The following is a 22,428-nucleotide window of genomic DNA, read 5'->3' on the forward strand; positions in this document are numbered from 1 at the left end:
ATGGGTACCATTAATTCTGATACAACCTGTATAAGCGCTAGATCAGCAATAAAGTGCAATAACTACTCGATAAATGGCAAAGTGAATAAACTGTACCTTTTCATTGTTGATTTCCCCAGACTCAGCAACAGACGTAGTGCCCCTGGAGCGTGTAGTAGACTTACTCCATTCCACCAATGGGTCATAGATAAACGTCTTGAGGACACTAAGGAAATACACAATCACAATTAATTACACATCAAATCTAGCCAACACTATACTGTCTGTTTTATGCATAGTTAGCATGGATTCGTCATCAAATGTTATGTTCAATGGCGTATCAGGGGTCAAGGGGGAAAGGTAACAATTCCTTGGTGTGCATCAGTTTGGCCTGGGTATGTTCAGTGGTGTATACATATATATATATATATGGCAAAAGTTTAGATGACGATGCTGACCCGCTCCATAGAAGCACACAGATTATTGCAATTTACACTATTTTGGGACATAATTAACATGAATTTTCAATTTTGGTTTTAATCAGACCAAAAAGAAGATGCATGCTGCAATATTAATCCCATTTCTACTTGGTAGAGCAAGCTGGCGAAACATTGGTTTTTTTTTTTCAGGGGACACTCTGCTACCCTATGCCCCCCTCCAATATGTCACCAGTTAAGTTTTAAGAGACAACCTTCCCATAGGTCCTGCAGACATACAACTAGGGGCAGAAAATGAATCCAGAAAATCAGGTGTTACAGCCACAATCTTCATTTCGGCCAAAAAATTGTACAAAACTTTTTCACCATGATTCAACATGTCTATCACCACATAATCATATTGTCATAATGATTAAGATTGACATCATCTAATTGAAGACATACCTCATTAGTGGTTCTCTCTGGTCCCTCATGACCTTCATAGTGACCTCACAAGCTTTACGGAAGATTCCCTCACATCCCATAGGACCCATAGCTTCCACCATATTGTGAGTCATTCGAAATGGAACTCTCTCCGGCCAATCAAATGTCTCTCCCTGTGGGAGTAATCAGCATCAGGAATAAATAAAACAATGGGTTGTTACGTTTAAAATCCACACTCCCACTGTGGAAGATTTTGGAAATATCTGCCACAGGGGGAGTATGATTTTCAAATGAAATGAACACATAGGCAGCTCCATTTGAAACTCACCATACCTCTGTGGAAGATTCAGAATGAATCTTTCTCAGAGGGTGTATGAAATTCAAATAGAGCTGCCCAAAGTGTTCATATCATTTGAAAATTATACTCCACCTGTGGAAGATATTTCCAAAATCTAACACAGGGGTAGTGTGGATTTCAACTGGAATAGCCCAATATTAGCTTTAACATTGTTGCAATATCATTAACATTTTGAGAACCTACAAATTATTGAGTTAGAGAGGCCAATACGTCATAATCGTTAGGCTCCGTTGATTCCACCTTGAAATCAAAATTAGTTGGGACCATCTCTGAAGAAATAAATGCCTTTCCCTGTCAGGGAAATGAAAACCCAATAACTTTGAAAATAAAATGATTGTATTATTTGCACCAAACCCCAGACTCTAAACATTACTATCCATTCCACCTATTAGTCACACAACCCAAGTCTTTCTGGTCAATCAACCATCTCCCCTGTGGAATCAACAAGCATACACAACACAAGACTTTCTGGTCAATCAACCATCTCCCCTGTGGAATCAACAAGCATACACAACACAAGACTTTCTGGTCAATCAACCATCTCCCCTGTGGAATCAACAAGCATACAGTCAATATCCTCAACAGGTTTCTTGTCTCGTTAGTATTATCATATCAAATAGTACAAATAGATGCAATTTATGCAGGAATTTAAATAAATGAAACATGTTAATTACAGAAAGCAATATAGCAATACTATTTGTGAAAGTCATAAGAAACAGTAACATTATGACTCATTTTGAATTGATATAAATTTTTCATGCATTATCTTCTTTTTTTTTTTGCATATCATTTGTCTGATTGATCCACTGAGGTCACAAAAATACCTGAAGAGTCACTTCTTATGGGAGCTTGTTGTCCTGTCACAAAATATCAGGGAAATAATCGAAACATTTTATGGGATGAAATTCAGTATCCACCAATCCAATGAGAGGGATATTTATATAACACATTATCACATTCCTGGGCCCTACCTTGTTGAATAAGCAGTTGAAATCCACATGTACACAGTCTCCACTAGTAGAACAATAGAGTATGTTTTCTCCATGTCTATCTCCAAGACCTAGTATGTAACCCACCATGGACATCACAGCAGAGGTCCTAGCATATGCCAAACGACTCAAGTACCTAACATGTCAAAATAAATCAAGAGTGAAATACTTAAATTTAACTATGAGTTAAATGGGAACAGGGATGTACTTTAACACTCGCCCAAATACCAGGGGCCGGTAACTTTGATGTTGGCAGGTCAATTTTCAAAAGTGCCCAACCGCCTGGCAGGTAAGAAATTGAGGATGATAAACTCTTAATATTACAGCCCTTAGTTACTCTGGGATGTCTTTTCTGAACTTTTCTAGGTCCACTTTTTGTTTTGGTGTTGAAGTTCAGAAAATCCTAAAAAGGGTACTATTTAGGGGGTTTATGTCCAATTTGAAAAAAGGTCCTCGTAATGGAAATCCCCCACCCTCCCAATAAATATGTATACAGGCCTGACAATACTATATTGCATTGATTGAAAGTGTGTGTAAATCGTTGTGGATATAGTGAAATATCATATGAAAACTCAGAAAATTGAATAGGTTCCTTTTCCCATGTATCAATAAATACACACGCAAAGCAACACGGTGCAAATTGTGCTTCTTTTATATCACTAATTGAGTGTGGCTCTGGCTTAAACAGGTAGCCCTGTCTGACCAGTTCTCCACAGAAGAACTGTCAATACACCTGTTACTTTGATGACAGACAGAACAGAAATTACATGGATAAATTTGAACCTTGATTAATTCCTCAAGGAACTTGAACCAAAAGTGGAGCTTTCACTTTAAGTATATGCACAGATCCTGGATCTTGTGGTACGTGTAGGGCATGTATAATTTTTGTCGGGCTGGTAACTTTTAATGGGAAACAATAAAACAAGCGAAACGGAAGCTAATGAAACAAGAAGCACAACTACAACAAAATATGTATATTCACACACCCTCACTTACCATGAGGTTGGATCTGGGAATGTCTTCAAGAACCATTCTCCAAACACTGGAGGAAATCTTGGTAACAGCCTAGTTCTGTATATTATCAACTTCTCACTGAAAATTCAAACAAGATGTAGAGAGGAAATTAGTCATCTCTAATACAACATTACCCATTATAAACCATAATTAAGACAATTGTGATATTAAATGGCAATAGCTACTGAAGGTAATGCATGGGATATCTAATGTGGTATTTGATTGTGTACCTGCAAACAGATTGGGATGGGATGCGTGTCAAAAGCTAATGAATTAACATTTTTTTGTGAAGTGCAAAATTGCTTGCAGCTCACTCTTCAAGTTGGGGTGCAATTCCTTCTCATGAGATGCAATTTTATGAGTAGGTTTAAAAGTGGTTGAGGTTGCTATCCATGAAGTGCTATCAAAAGAAATACAGAAGTTATCCAGTATGTCTATAGTCTACACAACATGCAAAAACATGTATCTGAAGTTTTACTATGGGGAAGTTTGGGAGGCTACTTTTGATTAAATTACATCTTTTTATGTTATGTAACAAACCTTTTATCAACTTACTATGATCTTCTGTTCAAGGGTTGCCCCCCTCCCATATCCCCACATGAGATATCCATGTAGTTGACTGGGATATTAAACCATGTATTACTATACTTACTCTAATGGTGTATTGAATGATGGAATAAAATTCTTCAGTGCTCTGCCAGGGGTGTAGATATTATGCTCCCTGAGAGAGAGGGGAGAGAAAATAAATCAAATCATGATCAGGATAATTCACTGAGTACAGTGCATTTAGTCAAGATAATGATCACACAAGACTGTGGAGCGTTTAGGTTGAAAGACATAGGCTTGAGACTAAATGCAATAAATCTAGTCAAGTGCAATTATCTTGATGAATGCATTTGTACAATCCCTCATACACTTAAAGGGCATCAGTTATAGTAAAAGAAATGCATTAAAATATGGAGGTCAACATCAGTTGCTACTTCCGGTCAGATGACCCAATCTCCCGCTACCAACCAAAACATCAGTCGGCATTGAAGACCAGTGGATGCTGGTCGCAGGCCACCAACCTCCACAATGTAAGTCGTGAGAACTTTGTTAAATTTGTACTTTCTCGATATGATTTATATTATTTCTTTTAGTCTAAAAGCACTGGTCAGTAACCTGTTTCCACTATCTGTTTATTTATGCTGAACCATGAAATGGTCAGCCTATATGAGTGTATGTTACTTACTTGCTTACTTACTTGCTTACTTACTTACTTACTTACTTACCAACCATTTGGTCTGATGAAATGGACATATCTTTAAATGCCACGAGGGTATGAACCCCCAAGTGGTGTCAAATAAAACTCAACAACTACCAAAATATGATCACCACTACAATCCACTATGAGCCAGCGGACACTCATAGTTACTTACTGTTCAATTCCAGTCACCCATCTGCCTGCAAAAAAGGGAATCCCATAGAGTCAGCTCTTCAGAGCCAAGCACATATTTAGTTACACCAATGATCTTGATCAAGTGCATGAGGTCATAACCAACTTCTTCCATGAGCATGGATAGTGATACAAAAGTGATACCACTCAAGCTGATCTTGACTGGGTCCAATCATTAGACAGACCTTCAACCATCTGAATTTGAGTTCAAATCTCCTGATTGCTGAATCTGTTCCTGATTCAGCAATCAGGAAGGCTTCACACAGAAATCAGGGAGGTTTTTCAGAATTACATGCAACCTAATGGGTGCAAAACATTCCTGAATTAGGGAGGTTGTCAAATTTGTTAGTAGGAATGTACCAAAATATCATTAAATTTCAGGGAGCCTCCCTGAGAATCAAGGAGGATTGGCATCATTAGCTTTTGCATCATTCTTAAGTTGGACCAGAGATTATGGAAATCCATATACCAACCTACAACTACTTTCAAAATTGAAGAAGAGAAACAAGAAACTCATAATGATAATGAAAGTATCTGAGAATGATAATATATTGAAAGCTTTGTGTGCAGGTACTTTAAACCTGTGGACTGTTAACTTTGTTGGAACTTGTTATATGTATAATTGTATCTCACAAGAGATCCAGGCCCTCTCTCCTGCTTGTTGTGGTTGGTAGTTCATCTGATGTTTGCCGATAATGAAATTACAGAGTTACAAAATGTAGAGGCTGAAAACTTGCAAGGCAACCCAAAGATTGCTTTACAAACTGAGGAATCACAAGAAGATTCTACCAAAGAACAGACAAAGAGGGAGGAAAGAACAGACAGAGAGAGGAATGAAGCCCCTCCATCAAATCAAATAAGTGATGATGATAATGATCTACAAGATAGACAGGGTGGTCAAGGAGACTTACAAGTACTAACAATGGCAACACTCAGGAACACAATGGACATGATAATTGGGGTCAGAATTCAAACATTCTTTGCAGCACTACCATCCAGTTTGTAGTACTTTATTTAGAAGGTGGAAATGGGATTACTACTAAAGTCTTTCACACAGATGTTTGACACAGATGTTGATTTCATACAAAAAATGATGCTACCAAAATGGGGTAAGGTACTTGTAATGAACTTGTTTAATCTAGTTTGCCAAATAGTGACTTTTGCCCTAGTCAATTAAAGGTTGAATGTTGACATTCAATTACATCAGCTTGAGGCACTTGTGGCCTCAGGACGATGGGAATGAGCTAGGTTTTTTCAGCTTATTTAGGTGAGAAATTGCATACTTTAAGGGGCATTAACTTACTTGTAAAGCTTGTGTAGAATGTGCCTCAATCCTGCTGTATTGGGTACCCATTCTATCAGACCACACTCTTCATTTAATGGGATCACAGCCTGTATAGGAACACAACAAAATATTATAAAAATGGTCAATATTCTCCTGTACTTATCCATTAAACATACTCATGCGTACTATTTCTCAGGAATTCCAAAATCTTGATAGATCAAGTTTTTACTTGGATCAGAACTGCTAATGTAAAAACACACCGCCTAAATTGTAATAATATTGTATCCAAATAGAGCGGAGTGCCCATCGTGTGGGCTGCTGGGTATTCTCTATTGAGTTTTAGGGGCCTCATTCTTCCTTCAATACACATTTTCTAGCAGCACTACATAGGTTTCTTTGCTTATTACTTTAAGTAAAACTTTGAATTTGTGAGATAAAGTTTGAAGTAGATAATTCTGTTTTGAATGGAACACAAACCTATGCAGCACTATGAAAGTGTTTTTTTAGATAATAAATTACAAACCATGCCATAATCTTTTCATATCTTCTAAGAACTACAGTGGAGCATTACATTTAGTAAATTAGCAACCCAAACTAGTTGCTCATCTTCAGTGCAACAACCTGAGTAAAGTACACAATACCTTAAATTTGTTTGGCTTATATAAGGGGGAATTATTTGGCTTTTGATACTGCACACATCAATAAAGTCCCAACTCACGCTCGCATAAATTCACATAAGTGTGCGCCAGTCATGCATTGCATCTAACTGCATACATTCTATATCAATACACAGTGTTATGAGTCTTATTTTTTCCGCCTTATATAAGCCGAACAAACTTTAGTATTGATATTGTCTGTAGGTAAGCACATGCATTGGGCTGTTCCAGTTAAAATCCATACACCCCTATGGAAGGCATTACCTTAATCCTCCACACAGGGAATATGAATTTCAAATGGGATTTCCTGAATAGGTGCCTCCATTTGAAATCAACACCCCCTGTGTGGGTGATTAAGGTCATAAATTCCATAGGGCGTATGAATTTCAACTGGAATATCCCATTGGATGGCCAGTGTTGAAATAGGTAACAGTTCATCATAACAGATAAACCTGCACAAACTCCAAGTGTATCCGAGCTTGTTTCTGTAGAGAAGGGGCAGTCTTCAGTGAAAGGCTCTTTTCGGAGCCACCAAAACCTTTAAAATTAGCAGATAGGCGAGATCTGCTTGTTCTCTGTTGACAAGGTGCAGTCTTCAGTGAACGGCTCTTTTCAGAGCCATCAGTAGGCAAGGGGCGGTCTACATGTCTCATTCTTAGGTACTTTGTCCTGAAGAAGTCAGAGCTACTCCTGACGAAAGCTTGACAGTTCTAAACTTGTCCGACGGCGAATCCTCTAAAAACCCACTAATTGTCCAAGTGTATACTCACATAGGTTCTGATGTGAAGCTGTCTTCTTCTAGACTCTGCATCTTTACGCAGACACTTATTAATGATTCCATTGAACTCCATGAGACGATTGTCTTTCCTTAGATCATCCTAATAGGTAGGCAGTAAGCCACAAAGGAAGGAAGGAAAGGAAGGAGACATTAATGTGTGATTAGTATTGACTTGCAGGTGAGAGAGAGTTACATTCTAATGCTGAATTTATACTCAATCGCTTTTGCAAAAAAGCGATTCTCACGCATGCTTAGTATTTACTTACATTTCCAGAGCGTCGAGCCGATCAATCAATTCAAATCGCTGAGCCAAAAATGATGTTGCTTTTGCGAGTTGAAGAAATTTCAACTTCCCAGCGATATCGCTTGACACGTGAATGCATCAACCAATCATTTCCAACCAACTGGATCTATTATTTTGCTAATTAAGTTATCTTTCTCGATTATTAACTTTCGGTGATGAATTAATTCAAAGCAATAATTATTGACAGCAATGGATGTTATAAAAATGTATTTTGTGACATTTCGAACATTTTAATTTTCATCTGCAATCGCCATCGCCGCGATAAGTATAAAAGCAAAAGCGATGAGTGATGCATGGAAAATTCAGCAATTGCCCATTGCTTTCCAAAAGCATTTCATTGCAATCGCTTGGTGATCGAGTATAAATTCAGCTTAACACTTTCAATCTGAGCGCAAACAGTGAATTACAAGTCCATTTCGAAATGCTTTTGACCCATCATACTGTAAGTTTATCATAAACTTAGGAGCAATCTTTACTCATCATACCTCTATGGGTGTCTGTTATAACTCCCTATTCCTTTTAACAAGGCGGTTCTCGAACCACGAGTCTTGCCTGCTTTCGCGATCGCCTGCTTTTACGATTACTTTTGGTAGAAGTAAATGAACCTGCAACAACCCATGGCGATTTGCCTGTTCAATTTGAGCTTGATTGAGCTTTGATGATCCCAAAATGACCTTCCAAAAATTGGCTCTAAATGTTGACTGTACCCACCAAGTTTCATGCCCATACAACAGTTTTTAGTAATTTGACCTCAGATGACCCCTGGGTGACCCTGAAATGCCCTTCCAAAAATTTGACTCTTAATGTTGACAGTGACCACTTAGTGTCATGCCCATATGACAGTTTTTAGTAATGTGACCTCAGATGACCCCTGAGTGACCTTGGATGACCCTGAAATGACTTTCCAAAAACATGACTCTAAATGTTGACTGTACCCACCAAGTTTCATGCCCATACGACAGTTTTAGTAATTTGACCTCAGATGACCCCTGGGTGACCCCGAAATGCCCTTCCAAAAATTTGACTCTTAATGTTGACTGTAACCACTAAGTGTCATGCCCATACGACAGTTTTTAGTAATTTGACCTCAGATGACCCCTGGGTGACCTTGGATGACCCCTAAATTACCTTCTGAAACTTTGACCCTAAATGTTGACTGTACCCACCAAGTTTCATGCCCATATGGCAGTTTTTAGTAATGTGACCTCAGATGACCCCTGTGTGACCTTGGATGGCCCCGAAATTACCTTCCGAAACTTTGACTCTAAATGTTCACTGTACCCACCAAGTGTCATGCCCATATGACAGTTTTTAGTAATTTGACCTCAGATGACCCTTGGGTGACCTCGGATGAACCCGAAATAACCTTCTGAAAATTTTACTCCAAATGTTGACTGTACCCACCAAGTTTCATGCCCATACGACAGTTTGTAGTAATTTGACCTCAGATGACCCCTGGGTGACCTCGGATGACCCCGAAATAATCTTCTGAACATTTGACTCTAAATGTAGATTGTACCCACCAAGTTTCATGCCCATACAACAGTTTTTAGTAATTTGACCTTAGATGACCCCTGGGTGACCTCGGATGACCCCAAAAGAATCTTCCGAACATTTTACTCTAAATGTTGATTGTAACCACCACGTTTCATGCCCATACGACAGTTTTTAGTAATTTGACCTCAGATGACCCCCCCCCCCCAACTTCGAGTGTGTGGGAGGGGCCACATGGGGGGTGCTAGTGAACATTTGACTCGATGTAGCACCCCAACAGAGACATTTTGACATAAAACCCGTTTTAGACATTTTTTGAAAAATGCTTCCTTCACCCTAAAAAGGTGCTTTTAAATTTTCAGTTTCCTATCCTTTTGTACATGAGAGACATTCTTCGAAGTCTTTTTTTGGCCTAATAACTTGGCCTACATGACCGAAATTGATATATATAATGCACAATATAAAAACATTATTTCATTAAATTTTTGACCCCCACCCCCAAATTCGAGTGTGTGGGAGGGGGCCACATGGGGGGGGGGTGCTAGTGAACATTTGACTTGATGTAGCACCCCAACAGAGACATTTTTGACATAAAACCCGTTTTAGACATTTTTTTGAAAAAATGCTTCCTTCACCCTAAAATGGTGCTTTTAAATTTTCAGTTTCCTATACTTTTGTACATGAGAGACATTCTTCAGTCTTTTTTTGGCCTAATAACTTGGCCTACATGACCGAAATTGATATATGTAATGCGCAATATAAAAACAATATTTCATTTAATTTTTGACCCCCCCCCCAACTTTGAGTGTGTGGGAGGGGCTACATGGGGGGGGAGGGGTACTAATGTGCATCCTCTCGTCATACTACCCCCTACCACATTATGTTGACCGTACCCACCAAGCATCGTGCCCATACGACAGTTTTTAGTCATTTGACCTTAGATGACCCCTGGATGACCTTGACGCACTAACCAATACAAACTTGTTCTGTCTGGGGTGAAGATGCACCCACCCACCAAGTTTGAAGAATGTGCGACCTCTAGTCTCCGAGAAAATAGGTTTTTGCATTTTATGCATAAATTATGCAAATTAGGTACTTAATTACCATATTTTGCGCTGAAAATCGAATCGGGTTGAGATCCTCTGGTCATACTACCCCTACCACGTTTCATCATCATAGGGCTTAGGATCTTACGAATCCCCAGATACAGCTCCACAAGGCGGATTTCTTCAGATTTCCAACCATATTTGTAGAATCATTTCGCATAAATTATGCAAATTAACAACTAAATGCGCATACTTTTCGCCGAAAAACTAATCAGGTGATCAGCAGATGTGTATCATAGCTGACACCAGGTTTCATTACCATGCGCCCGACGGATCTTGAGATAGTCTGTCCACAAACTCCGCTATCAATTTGTGCTGATTTTCAGATAAATTATGCAAATTAGCTATGTTAATTTGCATATTTTTCCCAAAACATACGGTTACGGAGCAAACTTGGATACCCTTCCTCCCACCAAGTAGCGTCGCCGTAAGTCTTACGGTTCCCCAGATACAGCTCCGGACGGACACACATACATACATCCACACACACATCCATCCACACACACGGACGGACAGACAGAACTAGAGTCAACAGACGCTGAATACAAGCCGCAATTTGACCCCTATAACTTGACCCCTGGGTTACGGATGGGGTCAACTGCTCTTGCACTGTGCTTAGGATGTCATAAGAAATATTCCTGGTGAATTTCAGCTTAATCGGAACTTATACATGGATTTTGATTTTTTGAAAATTTTGATTGACCTTTTGACCCCTTTAATGACCTTTGACCTCAATGTAAAAAAAACCTTATGTACACCGACAAAATGCATTGTTCCAATTTTAATTAAAAAATTCTAACATGTTCAGTTCTTGAGACAAAAATTCTTGAAGTTATTCAGCTAAAAACAGGAAGTGACCCCTTAATGACCTTTGACCCCCAAAATAAAAATACCATGCATACATCAGGGAACACTAATTCATGTATGTTGGTTATATTATTCTGGTCTGTTTACATTTTGAGATAAAATTTGTTTGAACATTTTTGGTTTTTGACCGGAAGTAACCCCTTAATGACCTTTGACCCCAAACCTGTAGGCATCCTAAAGACCCTGGCTAGTAGCAATGCATGTGTGCTAATGGCGACTCTCTGCTATATATTTTGTAAAGACAGTGATTTTTTGAATATTTTTAGCTTTCAGACCGGAAATGACCCCCTTAATGACCTTTGACCTCAATTCTTTTTAGGAAGTTTTAAGCACTGCCACATGTTGATTCATATGCATGAGTCACATGATCATTGCATGAAATTTGTGGAAGGAGTAGCATTTTTTTTGAATTCACACTTTTGACCATTATAGCTAGGTCAAAGGTCACAGCAAGGTCAAAGTCAAATGGAAGGTTTGGCCTAGTCCAGTGGTCATTTGGCTCAAGTATGGTTGAAATCTGTCGAAGCATAAGAGAGCTAGGGCTAAACGTGGCAATTCATAAAATGTCACGAGGTTGCCAGAAGAAAGAAGAAGAAGAAGAATTGAGAAGAGACAGAACAAGCCGACATCCGTCGTCGGCTTGTAAATAGTGATTACTAAGTCCCATCCTGAACAAAGTTCAGGCAAGACAAAAATGTCTAAATTCATGATGCATTGTAATTTACAAAGTATTGTAACTATTCATCAAAGGGACCCATGAGCTCTCACAAATCCATCAAAGTTCAGCTTTTGGCATTTTGGAACATTATCTGTGAAAACAACCTGGGCACATGGCAAATTTGAAAACATCCTGATATAGAAAAAAAAACCTGCTATTAAATATGAATTAAATATGGATTTAAAATAGGTAATGCACTTTCATTCTTGCATAAGTGAAGTAATCATGTTGGAAACCACATTTGCATGTCGTATCAGTATTAAAGTTAATCGTTAATGTTAAAGAAAAAGGATCAGTTATCACATTCAAATTCACTTATTTATGTAGATTAATCAAGTTAGGTAAGTTGGGCAAAATGTTTTGTAACAATCTGTGTGTGCACCTTTAATACTGACATACTGTTAAACATGTCATCACCATCCAAGTTACGAGATATAAGTAGTCCTGTCCTCTAGGAAACCACAGAATGGATTTTAATATTTATCATATCATTACTTAATACACTACCATGTGAACATTATAAAGTGATGGGGATCATATTAAATGAAGGAAGAAGTGGTTTTGCTTTTATGTTGAGATTTTTTCTACTTAAAATTCTACAGATAAAACTTGCATGAAGAGCAGGGGTTAAACCTTGAGTATACCTTTGGTTTACACATCATGACATAGAGCTTCCCATCACTGGCTTGAATACCAATCTTCTTAGGTCTTTGTAAGGATGGCAATACTTCAACCTATAAAACAAACAAGTGGCATTTGGTAGCATTTAATTTACGGTAAAAACAAGGAATAGTAGAAGACCAGTGGCAGGCTGCTTTCCCTTCCACGGTCCTTAATACTGACTTAGTGAAAGTAGCAGGCTAATCTAAATTTACTCAATATTCTTATCAGTTAGATATACCATGGATGTTTTAAGGTACCAGCCACTTTACTTATCAATTAAAGCCATAATGTATGATCTTTCAAAATGAGTGTGGTAAATATTTTTAAACCTGATTTTTTGTCATATTTGTAATGTTTACACATGTCCCAACTTACACCTAATTGGATTCAGCCAAATTCACTTAGTTTTTAGGACAACAGCACATGTTTGAATTAGAATTGAATTAAAGTCATAACTATGGCTTTAAACTCCCACAGAACACCACAGTTTAGCAGCTAAGATAGGAAGTGAATTTCTTTCATTTTACCTCATAAGTTTGGCTTAAAATGACCAGAAAACTTTCCTGAAAGTTGTTACTAATAATATTTTATAATATTTGGCAAAGAATAACCAAATTAAAATTAAATCATATATTACATTACTGAACTAAACATTTGAAACTTACCATATCATCAAAGCCTGTAATGAATATAGATGCCATGGGGAACGGATCATGATCTCTGTGTGAGACTAAGCCTTGAGTACTGGTAGGTAATGTCACTATCATAAGGGACTGTAATGGCACAATGATTTGGCTGAAATTCCTGTTAACACAAACAGTATGTCCAGTTATTCAATTGAATGTGCATACATATTGGTAGATAAACACCAATTAAAGTTTGAAGAGTCATTCAACAGAATTGGGACCAACTCCATTTCCATCCATGTCTATGTACAAGCAGGTCTCAATTTTTGTGTTGAACGTCTGTTAGAAGGTAATTGCAATATGTCCAGTTATTTCATTCACTTATACATATTCATACCTTCCATAAAGTGCATTTATTCTCTATTTATTAAGCACTTTTCATCATAAATGCAGTACCATTGGGCTATTTCATTTAAAATCCACACTACCCCTGTGGAAGATTTTGGAAATATTGTCCACAAGGAGAGTATGTTTTTCAAATGTAATTGTCAGGGTTGATCGTTTTGAAACCCATACTCCCTCTGTATTATGGTTTTAACTATATCTTTCACAGCTGGAGTGAGTAGTTAAAATAGAAGTTACCCAATTGTCTATTCTATTCAAAACTTATAACCCCAAGCCCTTATACTTCAGGTATATCTTCCACAGAGGTAGTACATAATTTAAATGGAATAACTCATTATGAGGTCAACTCCATTTCCATCCATGTCTTTAATATGTAAAAGAAAGTCTCAATTTATGTTTGTGTTGAATGTCTGTTTAAAGCTAATTGCAGTATATCCAGTTATTTCATAAGTATTGTGGCTGAAAGAAATTAATGGAAAAAACATTTTAACAGCTCTCTCATTCACTTATACATATTCCTACCTTCCATAAAGTTCATTTATTCTATATTTGTTAAGCACTTTTCATCATAAACGCAGTTCCAATCAGTAGCGTAGCCAGCGGGGGGACAGGGGGGGGCAGACTGCCCCCCCTGACAAAAAATGAAAGAAAAAAGTGCCCCTCTGACCAAAGGGCAAAGGAAAAGAAAAGGGCAAGGAGCCCTTTTGCATCAAAATTCACCCGATCATGGGCCCAAATAGTGTAAAATACAAAATTTTTTGGTGCTTTCTTGCTGGCACATTGTCACAATAAAGCAATTTTCGTCTCGATGATGGGCAAAAATAGTGTCAAATTCAATTTTTTTTCACGCTTACGCGCATATATCGCCCCTAATAGAGCCTTTTTGGAAGCTCGAAAACATGTACAGTCTCTCTAAAAACAACAATTTCAAGTTGCAACTGCAATTTTTTTCAGCTGTGCCCCTGAATTTTTTTTTTTTTGCCCTCCCTGACCAAGAAAGCTGGCTACGCCCCTGGTTCCAATGCACACCTGTTAGTACTGTACAGAACAAGTTCACATACAAAGTCTAAACATGTGTACCACAGTCATCTAGACAATTTATACTCACTGATCATCCAGTAGTCGTTTGAGTGATCTGAAGTCACTATTAATACTGAGTGTATTACAATTCATGTCTACTGGCTTGTTGCATAAGTCAAGGAGTCGGTCTGTTAACCTGGTGGCATCCTGCATCAACAAAATGAGACAATTGAGCATTTGAAATGTAAAACATTGGGAAAATAACTGTGCAAGCGGGAGGTCTGGGTTTCAAGTCCCCGCACAGGCAAATATGTCTGGAGTTTTTACTCTGGTATATCTGCCTATGCATTCATGTTTCCATTTGTAATTTCATGTTTAATAAATTATTGTGCTAGTGTGTGATGTGTTTTTCTTCTTTCCCCTGTGTTCCATGCTTTTTGCGTTTACGCAATAGACCGTAAAAATATGCAGTGTGTGTACAGCAGTTTTCTAGGGGCACTTCATGGAACGATTTTCCTTCATAAACAGATTATGCTGATATTTTGCCAGTTGGTAAATCGTTTGTAGTTTATTAGTAGATAAAATTTGATACACTATTGATGCAATTTCTTACCATGTGACACAGGGCAAAATATACGCATCTGTTATAATCAAAGTGGTTTTTTTAATAAAAAAAACTTGAAATTAGTTATACTTGATACATTATGAGAATAAAATAAAAGTTTATCATGAAATTGTATAGGAAACATTGTGCAACATACCTGTATAAACTTGTTGAGATCCTTGTTAAGATGCTGAGCTCTTGTAAAGATTTCCTCGCACCGTTTCTTGCGCATTGGATATGTAGACTGTAATGAAAATTATTCAAACTTGATTTCAAAACACTCCCTCCCATATTCTTGCAAGTTTAAATAATAAAAAAATTATTTTAAAGTTATCCGCCGGACTTAACCTTGCTAAATGAAGTTATAGTCTAACTGAAAGTGACAGAGGCTCTGATATTGTATTGGCAAATCAAGCTTTACATAATTGTTCAGCAATAATTATTCAAATTGTTGCCTTGTACTAACAATTCAAATAAATAAAAAGAATAATTTGTCACATCTAAAATGTTTTGTTACCTAGGTAACATAGGTCAAACTCAATAGGATTCAATGGGCATTGACATATTTTCCTGTGTTACCTTGATAACAAAACATTCATGGGCAACATATTCTTTATTTGATTTTGAAGTGAATAATTTGAAACTTTGGTGAAAATCACAACTCTTTTCAGATTTTGTTGCTCAGAAAATAATGTTCAGTTCAGTTTTATTTACCAAAAATCATATAATTCAAAACATACGCTATTACGATGGAGGGATGACCCAAAAAGAGCACAAGGCTCGTACAAGGCCACCCTTGAAGAAATTTGTGAAAGACCTACTAATGTTCATTCATTTGCTTATTTTCATTAAACTAGCATACCTTTGATACAGCCATAGACATCCAAACAGATTGTTGCGGGAAGGATACCAATACTCTGGCAATGATTTGCTGTGGCAGGAGAAAAAGAAACAGACATTGGTTTTTAATTATATTCTTAAATTGGATATACAGTACTCTAAATAAGAAGTGCCTCAGGTGCTTCAGTAAGTGATATTAAGGCAGGCGGACTATTTGATGGTAGAAGGCTGCCCACCTACAGAAACACATTGATCACATAATACCATCTTGATTGTTACATCATTGGTTAATATGGCTACTTGTTACTATGGTTACCTGTAGCTTGAGAAAGACTTCTTGATGAGCATGACATATTCTGGAAATGAGCTGTGAGAAAGCTGTCAGGAACTGATATGGAGCAAGTTTTTCTGTCAACTCTGAAATGATCTGAAGAAACAAACAATACAATTTTTTGGATATAAATCTATAAAATTGAACAAATAAATTCAGTCCCTTCATTTTATTTATTTATTTCTTATTTAACGCGGCTGTGTACTCTAGCCATTGTTTCTTTCTCAAAATTGAGTTTTTATATGTTTGTACCTTGTTATGTTTTTTATAAATACAAGGAATGAAAATCCAGATTTGTAAACTCCAACTGCAATATTTTAAGGATTTTATTTCACTATTCCACTCGTGTTTGAAATTGAAAAGGAAAGAAAATCTTTGTTGTACCAGCAAGGTACACGCGCAATAACAACTCATCGCGTTATGTATCGCGCAATTTGTTAACGCACAAATACGCTTGACGATACGCTGACGCTTATCTGCTTGCGCTGGCGCATCTTATGGAAACACCACAGAAGCACTGATTTCACAAAAACCTAGTGGTCAAATGGCTCCGTTTTAGCTGATAAAATGTGGGTTTTTCAAGTTCTTTCCCCGATTTAAATATCAAGTTATGAATGGATTTCGCTCAAACTTCTCAAGGGGCTGTGGATTTACCCGATGTTCACGTAATATAAGTTTCAAAACCGAAAACTGTCGCATTCTCCTGTGAGATTCGATGAAAGTGCAAAATGTGACCACTTTAAACTTCAACGGCCATTATTTCAATGTTCATTTTCTCGGTAAAATGACGATTTAGGTACACGATAACTCAATAAATACAGCATCTATAGGTAAGCAAATATGATCATCGTAAAAAGCATGATCGACTCAAGAAACGGTTTTCTCATTTTTTTATATTTTGGTCTATTTCCGATTTTGGGCATCATTTTGTGCAAATAGGTGTTTTTGAATTTTAAAAAGTTCATTTTGATGCCTTATATGGTCAATATCTCAAAAATTAAGGCCAATATCAAAAAAATAAAAAACCGCTTTTTGGAATGGAGCCTCAAGATTGAGCTAAAACAAAATAAAATATTTTGGAAAGAGTGTTTTTTGTTATGATGTACCTAACAAATATTGCCAAAAACTCACTTTTTGTGATTTTCTTCAAAATTGTTGTTTTTACCCCAAATCTGTATTTATATTAAGATTTATTGATGTCTTGCCTTCATAAAAATGTATACTTTTATATGTTTTTCGCGAATAATTACAAAGTTATTGCACTTTTACTACATGCATGTCTGAGAGTACACAGCCACCTTAACCTATGGTGACCACTGACCAATTTCCAATGGATTCAAAATAAATACATCACCAAATTCAAAAGCATTCAAATAGGTACAAACATACGAAGTACGCATGGATTTTTTTTTTTAAATGTTGCCAAGTCTCAAAATATCTGCTGACTTTGGCATTATATGATGCGACGCATGAACTCCCCATGGTATTATGGTCTACAGACATGGTGTCAAAAGAGGAAGCAGACCTGTCCTGCTGCCTGGTAACTGTTACCATGGTACAATGCTACAACTAACAGTGTATGCAATCATCCATGCACCATCACCAAGGTTGCCAAACCTGCACTTTGGTAGCCCAATTAGGCCACTTTACTATTTGAAAATGGCTCCCACAATTTCAAGACCTTTGGGCTATCTTTAAGCTTAAGCTGAAAAACATTAATTTTAGCCTATTTTCAGTGAATTTTTAATAATACAAAAACAAATTGTGTTTTTGAAGATGATTTTTGGATGTAATCCACTGAAAATCATACAATTTTGTACCAATTTTGTTTCAAAATGTCCTCTAAAATTGACAATTATTTTTGTGCCACATTTCAAGTGTGGTGCCCATGAAATGGGCTGATAATTTTTGGAAACCCTGCATACCATCACTCTACACCTGTAGGGACTATATATAGCATTTATCTGTACACTACATATGCTATTTTGATTTAGTTCACACATTTAGTGTCTTGTTTTTTTTATCTTTTAGATATTGCTTGACTTTTTAACCTCAGTCATGTACTACACATGTACCAAGGCCGGATTTCTTTTTAATGTGATGTAGACGAAATGTCTTAATATTAACAAGTTATCATACTTCAACAGTATTTGAATTTGTTAAAGGTAGACATTCTCAATTCTGATGAGATCAGCAGAAATGAGGATTTCATTGCTCAAGTTGAATTTCGAGATAAATATAGTGTTTCATTTTCATCTTGTACTAGCGGGTACCCGCGCTTCGCTAGATGAGTAAATGGGAGCGGTAATAGTAAACGGGAGCGGTTAGTATAAACGATGGAAATGGTAATCATGGCAATTGGTATCGCTTTTAACAGCTCAATTATTACGCGGTCAGTGATGTGGTAGGCCTACCATTTGTTGCCTCTACTTTGCAAACGTCTTCCTTAGCATAAAATCTTTTTAAAATAATTTTTATACCAAGCACCCTTTTTATTTATTTTTTCTTTGTCTTTCTCTTTTTCTTTCAGTTTCTCTCTCTCTCTCTTTCCTGCGTTCCATTTCTCTTTCTTTTTCTTGCTTGTTCACTTTCTTTCTCTCTCTCTCTTCTTTCTTTCTTTCTTTCTGTCTATTTTTTCTTTGTCTTTCCCTTTCTTTCTTTTCGTTTATCTCTCCCTTTTCTCTTTCTTGCTTTCCCGTTGTTTCTCTTTCTTTCTTTCTTTCCCTCTTTCTTTCCCTCTTTTTACTTATTTTTTCTTTTATTGTTTCTCTCTCTCTTTCTCTCTCTCTTTCCTGCGTTCCATTTCTCTTTCTTTTTCTTGCTTGTCCACTTTCTGTCTCTCTCTCTTCTTTCTTTCTGTCTATTTTTTCTTTGTCTTTCCCTCTCTTTCTTTTCGTTTCTCTCTCCCTTTCTCTTTCTTGCTTTCCTGTTGTTTCTTTCTTTCTTTCCCTCTTTCCTTCCCTCTTTCCTTCCCCTTTTTACTTATTTTTTCTTTGTCTTTCCCTTTTTTCTTTCAGTTTCTCTCTCTTTCCTGCATTCCATTTCTCTCTTTCTTTTTCTCTCTTGTTTACTTTCTTTCTCTCTCTCTCTCTCTCTTCTTTCTTTCTTTCTGTCTGTCTATTTTTTCTTTGTCTTTCCCTTTCTTTCTTTTCGTTTCTCTCTCCCTTTCTCTTTCTTGCTTTCCCGTTGTTTCTCTTTCTTTCTTTCTTTCCTCTTTCTTTCCCTCTTTCCTTCCCCTTTTTACTTATTTTTTCTGTCTTTCCCTTTTTTCTTTCAGTTTCTCTCTTTCCTGCGTTCCATTTCTCTCTTTCTTTTTCTTGCTTGTTCACTTTCTCCCGGGCACTTTCTTTCTCTCTCTCTCTCTTCTTTCTTTCTTTCTGTCTGTCTATTTTTTCTTTGTCTTTCCCTTTCTTTCTTTTCGTTTCTCTCTCCCTTTCTCTTTCTTGCTTTCCCGTTGTTTCTCTTTCTTTCTTTCTTTCCCTCTTTCCATCCCCTTTTTACTTATTTTTTTTTCTTTGTCTTTCCCTTTTTTCTTTCAGTTTCTCTCTTTCCTGCGTTCCATTTCTCTTTCTTTTTCTTGCTCTTTCCTTCCCCTTTTTACTTATTTTTTCTGTCTTTCCCTTTTTTCTTTCAGTTTCTCTCTTTCCTGCGTTCCATTTCTCTCTTTCTTTTTCTTGCTTGTTCACTTTCTTTTCTCTCTCTCTCTTCTTTCTTTCTTTCTGTCTGTCTATTTTTTCTTTGTCTTTCCCTTTCTTTCTTTTCGTTTCTCTCTCCCTTTCTCTTTCTTGCTTTCCCGTTGTTTCTCTTTCTTTCTTTCTTTCCCTCTTTCCATCCCCTTTTTACTTATTTTTTCTTTGTCTTTCCCTTTTTTCTTTCAGTTTCTCTCTTTCCTGCGTTCCATTTTCTTTCTTTTTCTTGCTTGTTCACTTCCCTTTCTTCTCTCTCTCTCTCTTCTTTCTTTCTGTCTGTCTATTTTTTCTTTGTTTTTCCCTTTCTTTCTTTTCGTTTCTCTCTCTCCCTTTCTCTTTCTTGCTTTCCCATTATTTCTCTTTCTTTCTTTCGTTCATTCTTTCCCTCTTTCCTTCCCTCCTTCCTTCTTTCCCTCCTTCCTTCCTTTTTTTCCTTCCTTCTTCTTTCTTTACATAGGCGTAAATCCCGGGGCGAGTAATAAATTCCTCAATATTTTGATAAGGGGCATGGTCTACTGAATCACCTCCATGTTGACGCATGTATGGGTTTCTTTCTTTCTTTCGTTCGTTCTTTCTTTTATATTTGTTTCTGTTTCATCAAGTAGGCCTATAGCAACATTGGGTTTCAAGAAGGTTGAGTTACATAGGCGTAAATTCCGGTGGATGCTGGCTTCACTATAGGCCTATTGCCCGGGCCTATTGCAAGAAATTGATTTAACGGACCCATCCCCATGTCAAAAGAAATCTACGCCATTGTTAATGTTGCCAAAAGATGCCGGATTCACTATTAATATGCCTAGGCCTACTTCAAGAAATGTTTTCATCCCTCCCCCCAATGTCAAAAAGAAATCTACGCCATTGTTGAGATATAACGGTTGCGGTTACCATGCTAATCCCCACTCCCCATCGAAATTCATCACAACATGACAAACGAATAAACTCAAATTACTTTCCAATAATATGCCTAGGCCTACCATGCCTACCTTGAATTTAAAATCTTCGGAAAGTCATCACAAAAGAAGTTTCCGAAAGTTATCATAAACGAATGCAGTTGATTTATTATACAGTTGCGGTTACCGTGCTAATAATGCCCACTCTCCATCGATACCTTAAAACCACCTTTGTCTCAGCCATTAATTTGTTAGTTCCGTCTTAGAGATGTGATATTTTCCGTCTTAGATGAAACCGGAAATTTTGTTACCATTAGCGCCGGAAATTGCTATGACCAGCGTAATCCGCAGTATAGCAACGCAGCAACGAACCGTAAATAAGCGGGCCACCATTGGTTGATCTACCGACTAAATCCAAATAATTATTTGTATTTATTCATTTATCTAGCTTTCTATGCATTTACCATTCATCTGGAAATGCTAGAACTTATTTATTTATCTATCTATTAATTTATTTTTCATCTATAAATATCTCTGAGATAATACCGATGAATCGATCCTAAGAAGTATCGATTATCGGCAAGTTCCTCTTCAAAGTATCGATCAGTATCGATTATCGGCAAGTTCCTCTTTAATAGTATAGATTTACATTTTGTTTGTTTATAGCACTTTGACACTTCAAAACCAAAAAAAATGTGAGGACTTTAAATATGACTTGTGTAACTTTATCTACTTCCAGAATCCCTTCTACAATAAATTTCCCCATTGACTCACCTTGTTCAGCCTCATAAGAATGGTCTTTGCCATGGCTGTTTTCTCTGTCTTCTTGGATTTCTCCAGCTCTGATACATGCACACCATAATCCAGCCATAGGGTCAACATACGGGGCATAGATTGGTAGATGTACTGATTGCCGTACTGCAGAGACTGACCAAAATTCTTGATTACATGCAAGATGAATTCACTGCAATTAATCAATAATAAAATCATGCAATTAATCAATCAATTATCAATCACCGAAACATATATATAACATATATTTTCATTAAAAATTTGCTTCATCCAACCTTTACACATGCATCATGGCTATATTTAGAAATGTATCAGTAGGATTGATTGGGACAATCAGGTTTATCTACATACAGATTATTAGCACTGCCCCTTTGTTTCACAGTGAGATGCCTCTAAGAAGTCCGTGCTACCCACTATGGACGATATGATCAGAATCTTCCACACAGTACAGTACAGTACAGTAGCGTGCACAGGATTTTTTGACCGGGGGGCACACAATCCTTTTCCCCCAAAATGACTGCGTCCAAAAAGGTTGACCCATTTTTTAAAAAATGGTTTGAAGAGCAAATACAAAAAGGATTATAGGCGGGTGCTAGCGACCAATATCAAAAAAATGTATGTATAGTTCAATTGTGTATTAGAATTATGTATAGAAGCTTGAATCTCACTGTGACCACTCCAGTTCCCCCGAATTACCATTTTCCCCCCGACTGATTGGGGAAACC

At 37.1% G+C, this 22,428-nt stretch overlaps 1 protein-coding gene across 1 annotated transcript in view; it reads right to left on the reverse strand.

Annotated features, from left to right (window-relative positions):
• LOC140158426 (serine/threonine-protein kinase ATR-like) overlaps positions 1-22,428 on the reverse strand; it is a 72,380-nt gene that overhangs the window by 1,990 nt on the left and 47,962 nt on the right. Inside the window, exons 47-60 of the mRNA XM_072181517.1 lie at positions 21,686-21,875; positions 16,318-16,428; positions 16,024-16,092; positions 15,319-15,405; positions 14,646-14,764; positions 13,172-13,310; positions 12,488-12,577; positions 7,347-7,454; positions 5,939-6,027; positions 3,853-3,921; positions 3,183-3,278; positions 2,169-2,322; positions 861-1,012; positions 97-205 (exon numbers count right to left, since the gene is read on the reverse strand). Coding sequence (XP_072037618.1) covers positions 97-205; positions 861-1,012; positions 2,169-2,322; positions 3,183-3,278; positions 3,853-3,921; positions 5,939-6,027; positions 7,347-7,454; positions 12,488-12,577; positions 13,172-13,310; positions 14,646-14,764; positions 15,319-15,405; positions 16,024-16,092; positions 16,318-16,428; positions 21,686-21,875 — 1,582 coding nt within the window. The remainder of the gene's footprint in view (positions 1-96; positions 206-860; positions 1,013-2,168; positions 2,323-3,182; positions 3,279-3,852; positions 3,922-5,938; positions 6,028-7,346; positions 7,455-12,487; positions 12,578-13,171; positions 13,311-14,645; positions 14,765-15,318; positions 15,406-16,023; positions 16,093-16,317; positions 16,429-21,685; positions 21,876-22,428) is intronic.

This window comes from Amphiura filiformis, chromosome 8 (genome assembly GCF_039555335.1).
Source record: "Amphiura filiformis chromosome 8, Afil_fr2py, whole genome shotgun sequence".
Taxonomy (NCBI): domain Eukaryota; kingdom Metazoa; phylum Echinodermata; class Ophiuroidea; order Amphilepidida; family Amphiuridae; genus Amphiura; species Amphiura filiformis.